The 18,855-nt window shown below is 39.2% G+C and overlaps 1 protein-coding gene across 2 annotated transcripts; it reads left to right on the top strand.

The window, feature by feature from the left end:
• The first annotated feature begins 1,368 nt into the window (after positions 1-1,368).
• Positions 1,369-4,826, top strand: LOC121393380. 2 transcript variants are annotated; one of them, XM_041561824.1, is made up of 2 exons: positions 1,369-1,704; positions 2,278-4,826. In XM_041561824.1, the coding sequence occupies exon 2, from the start codon at positions 2,598-2,600 to the stop codon at positions 3,966-3,968; it is 1,371 nt and encodes a 456-aa protein (XP_041417758.1). In that variant the 5' UTR covers positions 1,369-1,704; positions 2,278-2,597; the 3' UTR covers positions 3,969-4,826. The 2 variants fall into 2 exon arrangements, with proteins under 2 accessions (XP_041417758.1, XP_041417759.1); XM_041561825.1 differs by lacking the exon at positions 1,369-1,704 and adding an exon at positions 2,081-2,124 and having other exon boundaries at positions 2,198-4,826.
• Positions 4,827-18,855: the final 14,029 nt, after the last annotated feature.

Here is an 18,855-nt window from a genome sequence, read left to right on the forward strand (position 1 = left end):
TAAAATGTGATTTCCTTTATTGTTCCATACCAAAAATAACAATGTTTTAAGGGTAAACACCTCCCTTTATCAGGGACAGTTTACTTTCAGAAAATGTACGATTTTCAATTAGTAAAACATAGTTAGGGGCTAACTTCGAGTGAAGAATTCGAAGTAACAAAACTTCGAATTTCGAAGTGTTTTTTGGGTTACTTCGACCATCGAATAGGCTACTACGACCTTCGACTACGACTTCGAATCGAAGGATTCAAACTAAAAATCGTTCGACTATTCGACCATTCGATAATCGAAGTACTGTCTCTTTAAAAAGAACTTCGACCGACAAGTTCTCCATCTAAAACCTACCGAACTCAATGTTAGCCTATGGGGAAGGTCCCCATAGGCTTTCCTAAGTTTTTTTGATTGAAGGATATTCCTTCGATCGTTGGATTTAAATCCTTCGAATCGTTCGATCGCACTATTTGCGCTAAATCCTTTGACTTCGATATTCGAAGTCGAAGGATTTTAATTCCCAGTCGAATATCGAGGGTTAATAAACCCTCGATATTCGACCCTTTGTGAATCGGCCCCATAATGTTTTTCTTCTCTGCTTTCTATTTTTTGTTTTATACAAAATTAGTTTTAAAGATTCATTTTATAAATTTCCACCCTGTAAAAATGGCAGAGCAGATAAAGGGTGGATTTAACCAAATTTGATATTGCTATTATTTTCATATTTAAGATTTCCAAATACAATTTTTTCAGATTTTTCTTATAAAAAAAATGAAAGATTAAAACAAAAAAAATAAGGGGCACATTTACTATGGGTCGAATATCGGTGGGTTAATTAACCCTCGATAATCGATCATCGAAGTAAAATCCTTCGACTTCGAATATCGAAGTCGAAGGATTTGCAGCATTTCGTTTGATCGAACGATCGAAGGAGAAATCGTTCGATCGAATGATTAAATCCTTTGAATCGAACGATTCGAAGGATTTTAAGCCATTGATCGAATGATTTTCCTTCGATCAGAAATTACTTAGAAAGCCTATGGGGAAGGTCCCCATAGGCTAACATTGGTGCTCGGTAGGTTTTATGTGGCGAAATAGGTAGTCGAAGTTTTTTTTAAAGAGACAGTTCTTCGACTATCGAATGGTCGAATAGTCGAACTATTTTTAGTTTGAATCGTTCGATTCGAAGTCAAAGTCGTAGTCGAAGGCCGAAGTAGCCAATTCGATGGTTGAAGTAGCCAAAAAAAACCTTCGAAATTCAAAGTATTTTTCATTCTAATCCTTCACTCGAGCTAAGTAAATGTGCCCCTAAATGTCATTTTAGTCTGATGGAGGATTTTGCACAGTTTTTAGAGACAAGGGGCAGATTTTCTAATGTAACACGGTTAACACAGTTAACTTAAATATATAAATGTTCGCCAAATATCTCAGATCTGCAAGAGGTTAAATTCCTGACAGGAAGAATCACTTGGACTGTACCAAAATACTGACCAAAAGTGCAGAATATACCTTTGAATGTTTTACTGTTAATTATGTTCTAGTTAAGAAATAAATAGTTCTAACAGAGCAGCTAACTTCTGTGGGAAAGATCATAGCCACACTCTAAACAGAATCTTTACCAGACCACAATCCTTAATGGACTTTCCCTTACCCCCTGTCTATATCCTACCATTTGGTCTGGTCCCTCCTCAGTGCTTTAGTTCCACAGAAGAGGTAAGATGTCTGTTACTGCTCTAATCACCTCAAAAGTTTTATGGTTGATTTTAAGAGTTATTCTTTTGCTGAATCAACTTGTCTTACCTCCAGCTATAGCAGCATTATGCTTTTATCAGGTTAGTAGTTTGTAGCATATTCCCAAAGTGATTAATGGAGACAGGCAGAGCACATGGGATCTAAAATGTCTGCCATGAGAAAACCTGTATGCTGTAATCCTCACAGTTATAAACTGCTTATTGTACTATGCTGAGGTTGTTATATACTAATGTGCTATGTATATTAGCTATGTTGCTTTTCTTTACATTTTCCTGTAATATGTCAGTGGGGGTGTATTGAATTAACTGCCTGTTGTAATGTAGGTGGGCTGTGGCCTGTGATGTACCTGAAATTGGCAGCGTTCTCCTTACTGTTTTACAGGTATGTTTATACTTTATGTTAAACTTCCTCTGTTATGTAAAATCCACTATACGATCACTGTTCTGTTCCTGAGTGCTTTAGTTCCACAGAAGAGGTGGGCTGGTGGCCTGTGATGTACCTGAAATTGGCAGCGTTCTCCTTACTGTTTTACAGGTCCCCAGCAGACAGTGCCAATCAATAAAGCATTGTAAAGTTATGATATCTCTGCCTGTGTTCGAGTCCTTATGCCTGTTGCAGTAACAACCCCTACACTGGTGGAGTGTGTGGAATAGAGGGCCACGTGGGTCGGTGTGACAGAAACAGAGGGTTACATTTGGTGCCGTGACCCGGATTTCATCGATTTGCACCGGTGACCAGTGAGGATTCTCATATTCGCCAGCGGTAACTGCAGCTGATAAACAAATAAGTGGACTTTGTTCAAAGGTTTGAGAGACTATTTTACAAGGACTCTGTAAGTGGTATAGAAAGACAATATGTCTGAGCATCGCACAACACCTCCAGGGCACTTACAATCAACCCCTGCACCACGGGGAAGAGGTATTCAATCACGTGACAAAATAAGTAATGTAAATTTAAGTTTTGGCATGTCAGCAATTCAGCCTGAAAGTTCACTGACCAGGTCTGGTTCACCTGCACTAACTGGTCATGGTGTAGCTGAACTGCAACATCAGCACGCTGCACAGGTAGGAGGAACAATACAAAATAGTGACCCTTATTGCAGAGGTGCAGCTAGCTACATGCAGGGTACATCTGAAAACCCTCAGTTTTTGTCCGATCTTATAAAAGAAGTTGGACAACAGATTAGCCACTCAATTATAACAGGGTTAGCAGCCCAAAACACCAGACTTGGTGACACTGCGCCAGTGAGTGACAAGCAAACTGAGGAGTGGGCTAAATTAAATTGGATACTCAATGCAAAAGTAAAGGAACCCCCTGTATTTAGGGAAGATGAAAATGATAAATGTACTGTATATGAATGGGAGGAAATTATGCAGTCTTACCTTACTAAAAAGGGTTACCAACTTGCTGAGCATGGTAAAGAGATTATGGATAGACTTATGGGTCGTGCAAAAGAACTAGTGAAAATTGGGGTCAGAAATAACCCATCTATAGATATTAAACGTGACCCAAGAGCGATTTACAGTATCTTGAAGCAACATTTTGGGGAAGCCATATCCTCCGCAACCCCATTAGCAGACTTTTATTCCACACTCCCAAAGCTTGGTGAGAGTAGTCTAGACTACTGGATTCATTTAAATCAAGTCATTGATCTTGCCAATGAGTGTTTAAAAAGGCAAGGGAAATGTGTGGAAGACCCAGGTCACGAGGTGGCAATGATGTTTATTAGACACTGCCCAGAGCCAGATTTGCAGTGTGTATTCAGGTGTAAACCCGCTGAAAAGTGGACTGTGGGTGAGGTTCAAGAAATGATGGATAGTTATCATAGAGACAAGAGACTGAGGCCCGAATGTAAGCCAGTCAAAACCATAGCTAGCAAGAAGGGGGAGATCTTAAATGTATCAACTGATTCCCACTTTTCTGAACCTCCAGTAAAAGAGAACCTTCCATCTTATATTAAAGAGGAAGATAATACAAATGTTGAGAGATTAATTACATTGCTAGAGAAGGTAATCCCAGTTCAAGGGGCCTATCAGCACCCGGTGCTGCCTGTAACAGCTGGGTTAACCCATTCAAGGAGGCACAATACTTGTGATATATGCAAAGATGGCAAACACTCTACAAAAGCACACTGTATGATGAACAATTTATGTTTCCTGTGCTGGCAATCAGGTCATAAGAGGCAGGAATGTCCAAAAAGGAAACTGACACATCAGTTAAACTAGAAAGCCTGCATGTAGAGGGGTGTAGTGTGGGCACAAATTCACAAACCCCAATTTCCCATGATGTCCATGACCTAGAGAATTGCTATAGGGAACATGCTCAATCCATAACTGACAAGACATTGGTAGTATTTCAACGAACACAAAGGGTCGCACCATATGACAACTTGTTCTATACTACTGTTGTTGTTCAAGAAAAATGTGAACTAAATGCTATGATTGATAGTGGCTCAATGGCCTGTACAATCAGTGAACAAGTAGAGGAGAAATTAGTGCAAGCTAATTTACTAAAACAATGTTCTGGTTCACCAAGTGGTATTGTACTTGTAGGTTGTGGTGGCAACAGAGTAAACCCAAGAGCTCAGTACGAAATACTGTTAGAAATGTTTAACTGTAAAATGATTGTGCCAATACTAGTGGTGCCAGGGCAAACTGATGATATAATTATTGGTACAAATGTTATCAAACATATTATCCATCAGCTAAAAAAAGATGACAATTTTTGGAAAGTGCTAGCGGCTCCTGAAAAGCATAGCGATGAAGATTCAAATTCCTTTTTACACCTTTTAGCTAATGTAAGCCGATGGAAAGGTGACATGATCCCAGAGAAAGTAGGCACCGTAAAGCTTAATACTTGTATTGTCTTACAACCCCATCAGGAACATTTAGTATGGGGTAAACTCCCAGAGAAGTGTAGCTTATCAGTTGGGAGCACAGTTATTATAGAGCCTACTACTTCCAAGTCTTGCCCACGTAATGTATTGGTAGGGCGCTCAGTTACATCATTATGGGGTGACAGATGGATTCCCATGAAGGTGATTAATACATCTGATAAGCAAATAACCATTCGGAGAAAGGCAAAAATTGCTGATGTCCACCCTTGTATTGCTTTAGAAGACTTTGAACTGGACTGTCAGGAAAAAGCAAAGCTGTTACAATATCACACAGTACATGAAAATACTTGCACTGGTAATTCTATGAAAAGAGAATGTTCCATACCTGAGGAGTATAAACCTCATGAAGATATGAGGATCGTACTGAAAAATCTTGGCTTGGAAGAGTTGAATATAGATTTATGTGAGGTCTCAGAGTTCTGGAAACAAAAACTGGGAGAACTAATTACTCATTATGAACAGATCTTTTCCAGGGGGAAGTTGGACTGTGGTGAGGCCAAAGACTTTATACATCGTATAAGACTAACAGATGACCGACCTTTTCGCCTTCCATACCGAAGAGTCCCTCCTGCACATTTTCAAAAAATGCGAGAAGTCTTGAATGAAATGGAGGAGAAGGGAATTATTCGGAAATCCAATAGCGAGTGGGCCTCACCACTTGTCTTAGCATGGAAACCATCTGGGGAACCCAGGATTTGTACAGATTTCAGGTGGCTGAATGCTCGTACAATAAAGGATGCATATCCCTTACCAAATCAAACAGATGCTCTAGCTTCTCTTAGTGGGAATTGCTGGTTTAGCACTATGGACTTAACATCAGGTTTTTATAACATTCCAATACACGAAGATGACAAGAAGTACACCGCTTGCATTACACCTGTTGGACTGTTTGAGTATAACAGAATGGCACAGGGATTATGCAATAGCCCTGCAACTTTTGCCCGTATGATGACATCAATCTTCGGTGACCAAAATTACCTAAGTTTGTTATGTTATTTGGATGACCTCTTGGTGTTTGGAAAGACTGAACAGGAAGCCATTGACAGAATCGAGATGGTCTTTAGTCGGCTTAGTGAACATAACCTGAAACTAGCTCCCAAGAAATGTAAACTATTAAGGCAATCTGTCAAGTTTTTGGGACATTTCATCACAAGGGAAGGAATAAAAGCTGACCCAGAGAAAATCTCAGCAATAACCAATGTTGCTGTGAGTGACCTGATGGAGATGGATAGGAGAACACCATCAGTAAAGAAAATACGGTCATTTTTAGGACTAGCAAATTATTATTCTCATTTCATTCCAGGACTTTCGAAAACAGCTAAGCCACTTTACCAGTTAACAGCTGAGCCAAAACAAGGCAGGCATATGTCAAAGAGAAATGGACAAAGAAAAACCATTATAAGGAAAATTTGCCCTGAAGACTGGACTATAGAGTGTCAGAAGGCTTTTGATGATTTGAAAGCAGATTTCCAAAACACGGTGATGCTAGCACACCCAGACTTTAGCAAGCCTTTTATCCTGTCAACAGATGCATCTATGGATGGACTTGGCGCAGTACTTAGTCAGATGTCGGAATGCGGGAAGAGGGCCCAGCCTATTTCATTTGCTAGCAAGGCTCTAACTAAGTCCCAGTCAAAGTACCCAGCACATCGCCTTGAATTCCTAGCTCTAAAGTGGGTAGTGTGTGACAAGTTTAGCCACTGGTTAAAAGGACACCGCTTCACTGCATGGACTGACAACAACCCCCTCACATACATAATGAGCAAACCAAAGTTGGATGCTTGTGAGCAGAGGTGGGTTGCCAAACTTTCACCGTATGATTTTGACTTGAAATATGTGCCAGGAACACAGAATATACCAGCTGATCTCCTAAGTCGTCAACCATTTGTAAAGACAAGAATCAACAACAGAATCGTAGCAGAACCCTACCAAGATCTGTTGGAAACTTGCCAAACTTTTGATAAGGATGCAGTTCAGGAATCATTTAGACTTTCAGTGAGTGTCCAAGGAGTGGAGCATACGCCACTTCATACAGTCCCTAATTCCTGTTTGATGACAAGTGAAGAAGTTAAAGCAGTAATGCAAAACCACTTGCAACCTGCATATGGTCAAATACGCCACACAGTACTGATACAACCAAAAGTGAATACTCTGATACAGCAAGTATCAATTCCACTTCCAAAGTTCTCCTTAAAGGATCTTCAAACTAAGCAGAGTGAAGATGATGACCTTTCCAGGGCCATATACTTTGTCCAAAGAGGGAGAAGACCATCCCGTAGGGAACGTTCTTATGAATCCCAAAAGACTTTGAGATTGCTAAAGCACTGGGATAAGCTCAAGTTGGACAATGGAATTCTTTACAGAGTTTCAAGGAACAGGTCTGGAATTAAGAGATACCAGTTTGTGGTCCCTTCTTCTCTAAAAAGGGAAGTTCTGAAAGGAATCCATGATGATGCTGGACACCAAGGTCAAGACAGAACAAACTTTCTAGCGCGTGAAAGATTTTTCTGGACTCAGATGGAAGACGATATTAAAACATATGTAAGACAATGTAAGAGATGTGTTGTCAGTAAAACTCTAGAACCAGAAGGAAGAGCGCCTCTTGAATCCATTCTTACTACCCACCCAATGGAACTTGTATGTATTGATTTTTGGTCCGCTGAGGACAGAAATAATGAAAGTGTTGATGTTCTAGTTGTTACAGACCATTTTACAAAAATAGCTCATGCATTCCCATGTTTAAACCAGACAGCCAAGCAAGTAGCCCGTAAACTTTGGGATAATTTCTTCTGTATATATGGATTTCCTGAAAGATTACATTCAGATAGAGGATCAAATTTTGAAAGTGAACTGATCAATGAGCTTCTACAAATTGCTGGAGTAGAAAAATCTCACACAACACCCTATCATCCTATGGGAAATGGTCAAGCAGAACGTTTTAACCGTACTCTAGGAAATATGTTAAGGTCCTTAACTCCGAGAGCAAAAAGTAAATGGCCACAGATGATCCAAACACTGACCTTTGCATACAATTGCACTGTGCATGAAACCACAGGGTATCCACCATTTTTTCTTATGTTTGGACGTACCCCACGGTTGCCTGTAGACATCTTGTTCAGAAGTGTATTAAAGGATGAGACAGTTACAAGCCATGATGAATTTGTTGCATCTATGGAGAAATGTTTGCAGGAAGCAATAAGTATAGCACAGAAACATTCAAGTCAAGAAAAAAAGAGACAGGCCAGGAAATACAACCAAAAAGTAAAAGGCTTTCAAATTCATACTGGTGATCATGTTCTACTTGTAAACAGAAAAGAACGAGGAAAACGTAAACTAGCTGACATTTGGGAGTCTACAGTGTATGAAGTTGTCAAGGCCAATCCAAAAATACACATTTTTCAGATACGTGATCCAAAAACTGGAAAGATCCAAGTAGTGCATCGCAACTTAATACTACCAGTTAATTTTCTGCCTCTAGAGATCCCTGATGAAGATTCATCAGACAATTCTTCTACTGTGTCCAGTTTGGAAGCAGAAGATCATCATGACTCTTTTGGTGAGGATGGAGATACTGAAAGTACCCTGAATTGGGTTTTTGCAAAATAAAGAGAGTAGTAGCCCAATAAACAATACAGAGAGAGGAGATTCACTACAGTCATGTAATGATATAAATACAGCACAAACAGAAGGCATTGGAAATGAAGTTTTATTTGACCTACAAGTACCCAATGATTTGTCGGGTTCACAGCTTAGTAACCAACAAGGTGACTTTGTTTTCCAGTCAGATAGGCAAAGTGATGTTACTCACGCTTCAAGTGACAAAGAATCTTCCCATTTACCCAGAGTTCCACAAAGTCCAGTAGAAGGTTTAACTCAAACAAGGTCTGGTAGGATTGTAAAGCCAGTGGACAGACTTATTTGCTCAATGAATGCCATAATATCTAGCTGCCAAACTGAAAGTCAGTTGCTAGAAGTACTTAAGTTGCTAAGCAATGCCCTTAACAAATAAAGGATAGAACAAACTATCACTCTACTAGCGCTTTGATAGGAATATGTAAGAGCTTATTTTACAAAAATAAGGCAAGACAAATGGTGTGTGTATGCATAGTTTAGTGGTATAAAAACCAGAAATTGATAAGGGGTTTAGTACCATATGTAAATAGTATCTCCTCATTTAAGCATTGTGTAAATGGCACTTTGTGTTACCTACTGTACGAGGGTAGTGCACACCCTCTAAGTAGTTCTTAAATGAACCTTTGCTAAAGGGCTGAGAAAAAGGCACTATTACCTTATATTGTAAGCACAGATACCTATATAGCTTATTGTAATATAAGAACGCTATGTTATATTATTCCAATTTAATGAGTAGATGTGAATTTTGGTAAGTCTCACAACATACTATGTAAAGTTTTGATTCAGGTAGTGTAACAAATATTTGGCGAAATTAAGGAGGGGTGAATGTAACACGGTTAACACAGTTAACTTAAATATATAAATGTTCGCCAAATATCTCAGATCTGCAAGAGGTTAAATTCCTGACAGGAAGAATCACTTGGACTATACCAAAATACTGACCAAAAGTGCAGAATATACCTTTGAATGTTTTACTGTTAATTATGTTCTAGTTAAGAAATAAATAGTTCTAACAGAGCAGCTAACTTCTGTGGGAAAGATCATAGCCACACTCTAAACAGAATCTTTACCAGACCACAATCCTTAATGGACTTTCCCTTACCCCCTGTCTATATCCTACCATTTGGTCTGGTCCCTCCTCAGTGCTTTAGTTCCACAGAAGAGGTAAGATGTCTGTTACTGCTCTAATCACCTCAAAAGTTTTATAGTTGATTTTAAGAGTTATTCTTTTGCTGAATCAACTTGTCTTACCTCGAGCTATAGCAGCATTATGCTTTTATCAGGTTAGTAGTTTGTAGCATATTCCCAAAGTGATTAATGGAGACAGGCAGAGCACATGGGATCTAAAATGTCTGCCATGAGAAAACCTGTATGCTGTAATCCTCACAGTTATAAACTGCTTATTGTACTATGCTGAGGTTGTTATATACTAATGTGCTATGTATATTAGCTATGTTGCTTTTCTTTACATTTTCCTGTAATATGTCAGTGGGGGTGTATTGAATTAACTGCCTGTTGTAATGTAGGTGGGCTGTGGCCTGTGATGTACCTGAAATTGGCAGTGTTCTCCTTACTGTTTTACAGGTATGTTTATACTTTATGTTAAACTTCCTCTGTTATGTAAAATCCACTATACGATCACTGTTCTGTTCCTGAGTGCTTTAGTTCCACAGAAGAGGTGGGCTGGTGGCCTGTGATGTACCTGAAATTGGCAGCGTTCTCCTTACTGTTTTACAGGTCCCCAGCAGACAGTGCCAATCAATAAAGCATTGTAAAGTTATGATATCTCTGCCTGTGTTCGAGTCCTTATGCCTGTTGCAGTAACAACCCCTACACTGGTGGAGTGTGTGGAATAGAGGGCCACGTGGGTCGGTGTGACAGAAACAGAGGGTTACACTAAGGAACGAATAGTAAATTTGAATTTTTTAATTTTTTTTGGTCAAAACTCACAAATTCAAATTTAAAACCGCCAACACGAATTTGAATGGGAAATGAATCACCCTCGACCCTGGAAACAGTTTTAATTTGACTATTTGTCACACAAAACCTGCCGAGTTGATGCAAAAGTCAATGGCAGAGGTCTGATGAACCATTTGAAGATGTTAATTGTCTTCCTGACATTCAAGTTTGTTTTTGGAGGAAAACTTACTTTGAATTTGATTTATATTTGAATAAAATTTTCGGGTCATTCCTATTCGATCGAATATTATACGTTCAAGTTTTTTCATAAATATCCTCCCATTTGAGTAGTGATTACATCTGAATTTATTAGAGTTATTAGAACCCCAGGGGAAAATGTGTATGTTTATGCAGCAAGTGTGGAGGTGTTTGAGTAAAAGCCAGATGAATGGGTTCCTGGAGTGAACATAGGAGAGCAGGTGGGCGTTCCATTCCATGCTCCATTGAGTGTTTTCAGTTGCCCAGTTAGAGGATAAAAAGAGGTGTGGGACTACACCTCAATGCTCATCCTGGACACCTCATTGTGCTAGAGCAGGGTGAATGACCTGTGGACACCTCCATGTGCAGGAAGGAGGTGTGTGTGTTTGAGAATAGCTGGGAAGGAGACTGGGTTTTCCTACTAAGAGAAAGTGTTGGACAGAGCTCAAAAAGAAGTAGTGAGAGGAACAGAAAAAAACCCTCCCAAGAGACTGTGTGAGTCTAACAGAGGATTCTGGGACAAGGCTGTAAGTGCAGAAAATTTGTGTTACTGTGTGTACACCAATGTGGGTGTTGAACTAGGACAGCTTATCCAATGTGAAGCAAGTATGCTGAATCAGTTGATCTGTGCCGTGGCTATGGTCTCAGCTCACCTAAATGTCACAGTTTCTAAAAATGGAGGCAGTAAAGCATTTTTGAAGCACTAACTCTGATGTTGTGGCACCCTACCTACAAAAGTTTTACCCACAGGTTGAGCTCTCCATACTTGAGTGGAGAAACATTGAGATTAGGTATTGGGCCAGGTGGCAACCCTTGTCCCAACCCAAATCCAAAACCTGCAATTTCCACAATAAAGTGAAAAATTAGCACCAGTATTTAATATTTTCTTGGGATATTTTCCATGGATAAATTGTATTCACACAATATCATTAAACTGAAACTGACAGTAATGTATTTTTGAGTTGTCACACTTGCCGAAACTAGACTTCAATATTTTCCTGTAATCTCATTACCGACTGCCCCACGACTGTTCCTTTTTTTTTTTAATGTCGACATACATATATTTTTTTTAAATCGTTGGAATAAAATGCAAATGAATGCATACCCTGAAAGTCGATATTTTTCCTAGAGAACAAGTACATAATGAATGAAGAGTCGAGTGAGAAAGATGAAAGAAACTTCTTGTTGGATCTCTTCTCCCCCATTGTTCACTCATTTTTCTCTTGTGCTTTACCTGTAATAAAAATCTCCAAGGATTGAATGTGACCCAGATTCTCAAAGTGCTCCAGGTTTTTATTATATAACAATGACATATACTTATCATTAACGTTTACTAATTAAAGACAAAAGTGACACTTTCTATTTATGTTCCCTGGTGTTTCCAATATGCAATTCAGCCTGATTTATATTAGGATCTTCCAACTAGTTTTGATATATGTATTTTAGAAATCTTCTGACCCCGCCAAACCTGATCTCCTTTAATTCTTGTCCTGTTGTAGCGATGCAGCTGCACCCACAATATTTATGATGGTTAATAGAGCGCATTTCTGCTAACAAGCTAACCCTGAATATTACTTGAAATGCGTAGTACTGGGTAAAAGCAGTGCCAGAAAAAGGAGTAATATCCTTATAATAGTAGAACATTCCTGGGGGAAAATCAACAATTTGGGTGCAGCTGAAAAGATCAAAACAAAACTTATATTGTTTCTCTTTGGGAGATATTTACAGTCTGACTCACCTCAAAATGCGTCAGGTTGCAGATCTGTCTCCACTGAAAGAATTGTATATTCACAGTTGCATAACAGAGTGGATCATCTATTTAATGGTGGCAGAGATCTTTTCAGATGTTAACATTCCTTATAATACATGAGTGATACTCAGAGTTCCCTTTATAACTCAGCCTGCAGCCTTGTGTCTTTATATGGTCACAGAAACCCTCAGTGACTTCTAATATCCTTATCATTTACAGTAGGGGGTACATTATCACTTATAATACATGAGTGATACTCAGAGTTCCCTTTATAACTCAGCCTGCAGCCTTGTGCCTTTATATGGTCACAGAACAACCCCTCAGTGACTTCTAATATCCTTATCATTTACAGTAGGGGGTACATTATCCCTTATAATACATGAGTGATACTCAGAGTTCCCTGTATAACTCAGCCTGCAGCCTTGTGTCTTTATATGGTCAGAGACCCCCTCAGTGACTTCTAATATCCTTATCATTTACAGTAGGGGGTACATTATCCCTTATAATACATGAGTGATACTCAGAGTTCCCTGTATAACTCAGCCTGCAGCCTTGTGCCTTTATATGGTCACAGAACAACCCCTCAGTGACTTCTAATATCCTTATTATTTACAGTAGGGGGTACATGATCCCTTTTTATACACTGTAATCACAGCTCTGAGACCTGGAAGTTATATGACACTTATGCAAACACATGAAAAGAAATGAGAATATATATTGTCAAACTGTACTGTATAAGGGAAGCAGTAGAGTAATTCACTCTTGTGTTTATAGATACATAATGAGTGGGATAGTTCTGGAAACACAATACTCTATACACTTGTTCTAATGTGAAACAACATGGAGTCTATACACAGATAAAAAGAAAATAAATATTCCGGGGGGACATAATGAATTACATCCCTTGCACTCTGCACACACAATAATGCCACGTAGAATAAACAGTGCTTATAGTTAGTGCACAATTTCTCATTAAATATTATGCATTTTCCGCCTATTTCCCACATTTTCCCAGGTGCCTTATTACTGTACATTGTGAAAATTTAATGCAATCTAGAATCAGGATCCTTACTAGTGGCAGCTGTAACCTGCGTAAAGAAAACTCCTGTGAGACTTGGCTTGATAAGCAGACTCCAAGCAGTAGATATAAGCCCACGTTGCACACAGGCGGAACCCACAGTGTATAAAAAGGGCCAGTGTCCCAATAGGCCAGTAAATGAATACAGAGCGAGATCTCGGGCAGGAAGAAGAGGATAAAAGTAGGGAAATTAAATGCTTTGTATTTATCTACTGTCAGGTCGGTCCTTTGCATAAAATATCAATAGGAATGTATTTGTGTATGAAAAATACATATTTACAGTTTCCTTCTTATGTTTTCTTGTTTAAAAAAAAATGATGAGAAATCCGTATAGCATAAAAATGAAACAGCCCTGTTAAAGGGGAACTCTTCCCAAACACACTTTTTTTTTGCATAATTCTAATTACCTTTCCAATATATATTCATAACAATTGTTCAGTGGATTTATAGTTATTTGTAATTGTATTTACTACTGAAAGCAGTTAATAACACTTTCTATTCCCTGCTGGTTTGGTCACTTCATATACTGTCTGAGGCTTCATGCCAGTGATCGCCCACCATCAGGATACATTCTGAAAGCTAGGGCCAGGCTGGAGGTTCAGCAATCACTTCTTGGTGTCCTTATAGCCTAATGGATGTTCTAGTTATTTTCTACTACATAATTCTTTCTTTTTTGGCCTTCAGGAGGAAAGTGGAGGGTGCCTGAGGAAGGAGGCCCCAGTCAAGGAGAACTCCCCAAATACATAAATAAGTGTCCTAACATTTATTAGTCAGAAATATCAGGACACTTGGGCAGTGTTGGACTGGGACACCAGGGGCCCACCCAAAAACCTGTGACCAGGGGCCCACCAATTAATCTTAGACCAGAGACCCACTCTCAGTACTTTTATTCTTCCTCTCCTCACTCAACCTCTATTCTCCTAGTCTCTTTTCTTTACATACTCTTTACTATCCTCTTTATTCCATCTATTTAGCCTCTTTGTTCTCATAGAAATAAGGAATGGCCATGAAATAGGCCAAATGTTTTTTTTTTTTAAAGGTTAATTTTTATTGAATTTTAACAACAGAAAATTAGAAGGAAGAAAAGCAAGTTAGAAAGGAAAGAAAAGAAGGGGAAAGTGGGGAGAAGGGCATACGGCTGAAAAAGTATCTATCAATAGTTGGTCGAGGTGGCTGGCGACTCGAGCCAAGGGTTCCAAATATTCTCAAACTTCTGTGGGCATCCACGTGCTAAGTACGTGAGCTTGTACAGTTCCAGTTGTGAATTAACCAGTCCAATCCATCTACTCAGAGATGGTGGCGATGGGCCCATCCAGTGCAGGGCAACGACCTTCTTTGCGTAAAAGAGGAGCAACCTCATCAGGCATCTAGTGTTTACTCTAGATATCACAGAGTCAAGGAGACCCAGAAGACAAGTAGCAGGGTTAAGTATCTGGGGAAGTTCCAGTTCGGTAGCCATGAAGTTCAAAATTGCCCTCCAAAATCTGAGTATCACTTGGCAATCCCACATTAAATGTATGAAAGTAGCTACAGGAGCACCACATCTCAGACAGCTGGGTGAGGCTACTTTTCCCATAGTAAATAGTTTCTGAGGGGGTGAGGTACGTTTGATGTACTATCTTAAACTGTATGAGCTTGTCTCTTACACTTACTAATGGGATATATAGGTTATCTATAATTTCTTCCCAATCATCTGGGTCGACATGAACCCCACTACTCTCCCACTTATACTTCACCCTGGGTCGAGGATCATATCTATTGGAAATTAAGTGCCTATATGTATTGGATAGGAGCTTGATCTTGGCGGGTTGAGAAATCAAAGTTTCCATCCCTGTGTATTGCAGGTGCTGAGGAGGGTTGGGAATTGCGCAGAGCAGAGGTGGCTAATCTGGTTATAACGGAATTCGGACAGATCAGGCAGAGAGAGGATCTGGCGAAAGTCAGGCAGTGTGCGAAGAGTTCCATCAGCGTATACTTGTAATAGCCGCTTTAGACCAAATTTAGTCCATGTTCCCACCTCTGAGAATGTGGCTAAGTGTGGATAATTACTATTACCCCATAAAGGTGAATCTGGAGAAAGACTGGTATCTGCTTTAGTGATTTGCACAATTGCATCCCAGGCTCTCTTAGTGGCATCCATTACAGGTAACAAAGGGCCAAGGTCCTTTCGAGTCCTATATAAAGCGTTGTGTAGGCTTTCCACAGAAGTAAGATAGAGTGCCTCTATTATGGATGCCAGGTTGTCAGCGTCAAACACTTTCCAACCGGCCGCATGTGAGGCCTGGGAGGCAAGATAATATAGCTCATAATTTGGAGAGGTCAGTCCCAGCTGACCGTGAGGAGGCCAAATGTTTAGCAGCATGAGGGCCCACTGACACCTTGGCCCACCGGGACTTTTCCAGGTATCCCGGTGGGCCAGTCCGACACTGCACTTGGGGGAAGTTTTTCCAAGGGTTGTAGTGAGAATTAGAATTTCGAATTTGAAATTTCAAGTTTTTTTTGTGAAATTCGACTAGGGAATAGTTCAATTTTGATTTGAAAACTAGTTTTTAAAAAAAATCGAATTTGATTTTCGAAATGCATCATGTACTGGCCCTTTAAGAATTTGAATTTAACCAATCACCACCTTAAACCTGCCAAATTGCTGTTTTAGCCTATAGGGGACGTCCTGGGATCAATTTGGAGTTGTTTGCAGCCTTCCTGAAAATCAAGTTTTTTTCGGAGAAAAAAGTTCAAAACGAATTTGATTCAAATTAAATTTGATTTGATTCAAGTGTGTGGGTCAATCACATTCACCCAAGTTTGAAAAATGTTAATTTTTTAATAAATTGCAGTTGATCAATTTTGGTCATGGCAGTTTATGGGAGTTTAAAAAAAACTCCAATGAACTCTAAATCTGCCCCTTAGTTTGAACACTCAATGGTGAATTCCAAACTGTCTCTGGAACCAATGTCAGAGGAACTATTGATTTGGGTAGGATTTGTAGGGGTGAGCAGCTTCAAACAAACCTAAAATCACCCAGCACAATGGCAAGCAATGACTGGTGAGTTGTTAAGGGAACCACCATTGGGTTCTGGAGAAGTGGAGGTGCATCCCCTGAAGGGATAAATGGTATTTCACCCTCTGGTAGTCTGATGGAAAAGTATAGGTTTGCAATTCCAGCAGAACACTGTCTTCCTCAATGCATAATGCCAACAGTAAAGTTTGGTGGTGGAGGAGGAATAATGGTCTTGGGCTGTTGTCATTGCTTGTGTAGGGGATCAGACAAATCCTTCCCCTGTTTTTCTGTCTGTGACATCATCCAGCCTGGTTACAAGCTGGAGAGCCATCCAATTGGCTGTTTGCCCCAGTGCAACCCTATGAGAAGAGGAGTGCCTGACTTGGAGCCAAATGTACAGAGTTACAGACAGACACCTCACATTTTTGTAAAATGCATTTAAAGGGATTCCCTTGGGCTGAATTTGAGCCTTTTTCTCTCTTTTGTGTGTCCACAAAGAATGGATTTCCTGAGATGGGAAGAACCTGACTATACAGAACCCTGACCTTAAATCAATGGAACCCCTGTGAGATGACTTGAAAACCCAACTGTGAGCCTGATCCCCAACATCAGGGCCCAACCTCACTAATGCTCTTGTGGCTGAATGGAAGCAACTCCCAACATTTAGTGGGAACCTTCTCAGAAGAGTAGGGGCAGTTATAGCAGCAAAGGGATCCTCTTAGTTTCAGATGGTTAACAGAAAGAAAAAACAGAAAATTTACAACAATTATGGAGGAGTCCTACTCTTTATTGGTCACTGTTTCTTTTATGGTTTATCTATACATAATAAACTCTAGTTAACTGTCTAATTGTATATTTGTTCATCTAGTACACTTATTCTCTTATATACATTAAGGGACTATTTAAAGGGATACTGTCATGAGAAAAAAAATTGTTTCAAAATTAATCAGTTAATAGTACTGCTCCAGCAGAATTCTGCACTGAAATCCATTTCTCAAAAGAGGAAACAGATTTTCTTATGTTCAATTTTGAAATCTGACATGGGGCTAGACATATTGTCAGTTTCTCAGCTGCCCCCAGTCATGTGACTTGTGCTCTGATAAACTTCAATCACTCTTTACTGCTGTACTGCAAGTTGGAGTGATATCACCCGCCTCTCTTTTTCCCCCCAGCAGCCAAACAAAAGAACAATGGGAAGGTAACCAGATAGCAACTCCCTAACACAAGATAACAGCTGCCTGGTAGATCTAAGAACAACACTCAATAGTAAAAACCCATGTCCCACTGAGACACATTCAGTTACATTGAGAAGGAAAAACAGTAGCCTGCCAGAAAGCATTTCTCTCCTAAAGTGCAGGCACAAGTCACATGACTGGGGCCAGCTGGGAAATTGACAAAATGTCTAGCCCCATGTCAGATTTCAAAATTTAATATAAAAAAATCTGTTTGCTCTTTTGAGAAATAGATTTCAGTGCAGAATTCTGCTGGAGTAACACTATTAACTGATGCGTTTTGAAAAAAAACATGTTTTCCGATGACAGGATCCCTTTAACCTCTCTATTCAACAAGTGGGTCACTCCTCTTTAATGTGCATTTTCAAGTAATAATGAATAGTTGGACATCTTTGGAGACACTGCTAAACTACAAATCCCAACATCTCATTGTTAGGGAATAGCAGTCAGAAGAACACAGATTTGAATTGTCTAAGATAAAAAAATAAATTGAGAAAACAGAAATACAAAGCTCAAAGCTCTAAAGACACCAATGAGACAATCTAGTGCTATTCTTGTATTCCCTTTTAACAAACTACTTTGATTAAGGGTAGGCGATAAATATTGCACCATAACCAGCATTAATAACATTTTATAACAGTTGTTAAAATCCGATATAAACAAACTGCAGGAATCTGGCAACACTGGAAAGCCAAATTTATAATCACAACTTTATTCCACTGTACACAATTCTTCTGTTTCAATGGAATTGAGTGAAAATGACGAGAACATAAATGAAAAGTATTCATAAGAATTCATGTAGGAATTTAATCAGATTTTCTTTTTTCATCAAGTTTATTTTGGCTTTAAAATACAGTACATGTATAATATAGGAATAGGGAATATTATCCCAAATGCTTGGGACCTGTGGTTTTCTGGATAATAGGTATATTTGTAATTTAGATCTTCATACCTTAAGTCTACTAGAAAATCACATAAACATGAAAAAAACCCAATAGGCTGGTTTTGCTTCCAATAAGGATTAATTATATCTTAGTTGGGATCAAGAACAAGCGACTGTTTTATTATTACAGAGAAAAAATAATTATTTTTGATGGATTATTTGGATAAAATTAACTCTATGAGAGACAGCCTTTCTGTAATCCTGATCTTTCTGAATAACGGGGTTCTGGTTAATGGATGCCATGCCTGTAATTACAATTATCCACATAAACAGCATTAGCAGTGGATGAATAGGCATATAAGAGGGGGAAAGCAGGGGCAGGAGAGGGTTAAATTTCTGATTTTAGATATAAGATTAATTTTCTATTCTTATGTTTTTTTCTTAACAAGACAGTGAAAATAAAAATTACAACTGAATCTGATCAC

The sequence above is a fragment of the Xenopus laevis genome, chromosome 4S (assembly GCF_017654675.1).
Source record: "Xenopus laevis strain J_2021 chromosome 4S, Xenopus_laevis_v10.1, whole genome shotgun sequence".
In the NCBI taxonomy this organism is placed as follows: domain Eukaryota; kingdom Metazoa; phylum Chordata; class Amphibia; order Anura; family Pipidae; genus Xenopus; species Xenopus laevis.